This window comes from Cynoglossus semilaevis, chromosome 15, assembly GCF_000523025.1.
Source record: "Cynoglossus semilaevis isolate Cse_v1.0 chromosome 15, Cse_v1.0, whole genome shotgun sequence".
In the NCBI taxonomy this organism is placed as follows: domain Eukaryota; kingdom Metazoa; phylum Chordata; class Actinopteri; order Pleuronectiformes; family Cynoglossidae; genus Cynoglossus; species Cynoglossus semilaevis.
The window spans coordinates 19,301,801-19,304,565 of NC_024321.1; the positions used below are offsets into that span (position 1 = coordinate 19,301,801).

General features: G+C 48.9%; 1 protein-coding gene across 4 annotated transcripts in view; it reads left to right on the forward strand.

The window, feature by feature from the left end:
- Positions 1-2,765, forward strand: part of gria1a (glutamate receptor, ionotropic, AMPA 1a) — a 44,660-nt gene that overhangs the window by 14,807 nt on the left and 27,088 nt on the right. For all 4 annotated transcript variants that reach the window (XM_008327628.3, XM_008327633.3, XM_008327629.3 and 1 more), the window contains exon 4: positions 2,386-2,570. In XM_008327628.3, the coding sequence (XP_008325850.1) occupies positions 2,386-2,570 (185 nt within the window). The remainder of the gene's footprint in view (positions 1-2,385; positions 2,571-2,765) is intronic.

Below are 2,765 nucleotides of genomic sequence, written 5' to 3' on the forward strand. Positions count from 1 at the left end.
CCCCACCCCGGGGGCTGTGTTGTGTTTGGGATTATAGCCTCCCCATCACAGCGGCTGTGATGTGTTTGGGATTATAGCCTCACCATCACAGCGGCTGTGGTGTGTTTGGGATTATCAGCTACATTTAAAGGTGTTTCACACCAAAACAATGAAGAACGAGGACTCAGGAGGGAGACGGAGAACAGACAGGCCGTGTGACGGGGTTTGAAATGAAGGTGTTGCAGGGTAGAGGAGGCGACAGGGATTCGAACACACAACCTCATTGTGCATTAACGTTGTTGAGTTGGCTGCTGCCCAGCTGTACATTCACAAGAACAAACAGGTGGTCCAGTAACGGGGTAACCTTGAATTAAAAATGGACCTTTCAGGCCTACTTTTCTATGTGGCGCTGTCCATGGTGCTGAAATAGATTCAGCACCATGGACAGCTGAATAGACTGTGGGACAGCTTCATCTGGGGATCTATGGGAGGAGGGGGTCAGAGTACGTAAGGGGTGGAGTTAAATGATGAAGCAGGACAGTGGGGTGTTGCGCCCCCTGCAGGAAAAATGTATAGCAGGAAATGTTCAACAGCATTTAAAGAGCTGAGACTAAAAACCACAACTGAGCTTCCTTTCAAAATAAAAGCCCGTGGATACCACCACAGATTAACACGCAGTCACATGACATTTTCTTCACATGGTTAGCACATCCTTATTTCCTCTGTTGAGACGCCACAGCAGGTGAGAGAGAGAGAGACCAGTTAGACTGACTTAGTTCCAGGGACGGTGAGAAAGTGGAATAACTGCTGCTGCAACACAACACAGGAAGAACAGAACGACAACGGTGGATTAGAGTCTGGATTTTCATGGACGGCTCTTGGATGAAACTGATTTTTGTTGTTCTCTCGTGGGGGGGAGGGGGGGTTCATTGTCAGACATTGAAAGCGCCACTCAAAAACTGTACACTGGACTGGTCTGACCTCTGGATCTACTGAGTTTCTCCCAGGCTGTGATGAACTGCGGCTCATGATTCCATGTTGATTCTTAGTTTTAAAATGACTGTTTTAAAGCGTCAGAGTCAGGAGTTAAATCGTCCCAGGGAGAGAGGCAACAGGTGGAGCTGAAACACCCGGTGCAGCGCTCCCATTTAACATAGCTGCAGATTTCTGCTGTGTGATTCATGAAGCTGATCCCTGGCCTGGTCCTACTGTATGTGGTGCTGAAACAAGAACCATCTTTTACGTCTTAATGACCTGGTGTCAAACAGCCCGTGTGAATGGCCTGGGGAGCAGCTGCCGTGCATTTTAATAAACCCAGCAATCATTTTTCACAGGTGGAGACGCCTTTCTCATTCATCCTCCGACAGCCTCTCTGTTTGTGTTTGTTGTCGTCAGATAAGCCCTTTTTACATTTGCTCAATATGCACAAAGTGCCTGTATGATTGTGGACAAACAAGCTGAGAGAATATGCGGCGCCTGTCGGCCCACGGTGGCTTCAGCAGCATTTAGCAGCTTAGAGTAAGACGAGAACAAATGGAACCAAATCAGGTTTTAGTTTACATTTGTGATTTTTTTTATAATTGCTTTAATTCATCTGGGTATTGGCTGCCACTCTGCTGTCGCCGAAATTGCTTTATTTTCACGTTCTGGGACGACGGGCTGCCAGCTCCAGACAAATCTGATTGGTCTGCTGCCAACAGCAAAGGAGTAAAAGACTGAGTCAGAGTGTAAATCAAAGCTGAAGATCAATGTGCTTCCTAATCGCCTCTTATTTCCTGCCTTAGCGTGCGTCGACTGTTAGCTCTTCCTCCGTGGAGCTCAGCTCTGTCTTCAGCCTCGTGCTGACGGAGGCCGTGAAGCCGGCCGTGAGCGTGGACGGTCGTCACTGATGAGGCCCAGAGTTACTGTTGTGAATGTGATGTTTGAGGTAGAACACACACCTGTCTGTGTCAGTGTGTGTGTGTTTCCTGATGTCTAAATGAAGCGTTACTAACATGGCTGGGACTGAGACAGTGATGAGCCACTCTGCTCTGCCAACCTCTCCTGTGGAAGGGGCGGGAGGGGGGGTGGCTTCAGGTAACCATGGCAACAGTTGAGCTGTGAGAGCTGTGAGGAACGGCTGCCAGTCAATAGGCAGATTCTGACTGTCACGTGGTCAGTCTTGTACTTTTTTTGAGCACGCTCAGTAAGGTAGTGTATGTCACTCTGACAGGTATGGTAAACTGACAGGTAACCAAACTGTGGTCCAACCCCGCCCTCACCTGAGCGCTGCTGGGATTTTTGTGTCACATTTTTGTTTGTGTTTCACTCACACACTTTTCATTTGTAATGTCAACAATCCCACGTCCTGGTTTACTCTGTGTACGGCTCCCCCTACAGGTGACGTTTGTTTTTACTTCCCTCCAGGACTTATTGTGCTGCAGAAGGTTCTGGACACGGCAGCAGAGAGGAACTGGCTGGTGACCTCAGTTAATGTGGAGACCATGACAGAAGCCTCGTTTCTGAAGGTGTTCCAGGATCTGGACAAGAGAAAGGAGGGTCAGATCATCATCGACTGTGAGACGGAGAGACTCACTGGCATTCTCAAAAAGGTAACGAACTTCGACTGTCGTCCTCGTACCTTAGTGACTTCTGTTTCCTCCGCTCCAACAGAGGAGAATACATTTTTTAATTTGTTCAAATGTTTTAATGAGATGAACAGAGGAGGAGGAGTCGAGCTGTGGTTTTTGGTCGGCGCTGCTGCTGCTGCTGCTGGCGCTGGCGGCGGCGGCTGCGGCGCCGGGTGC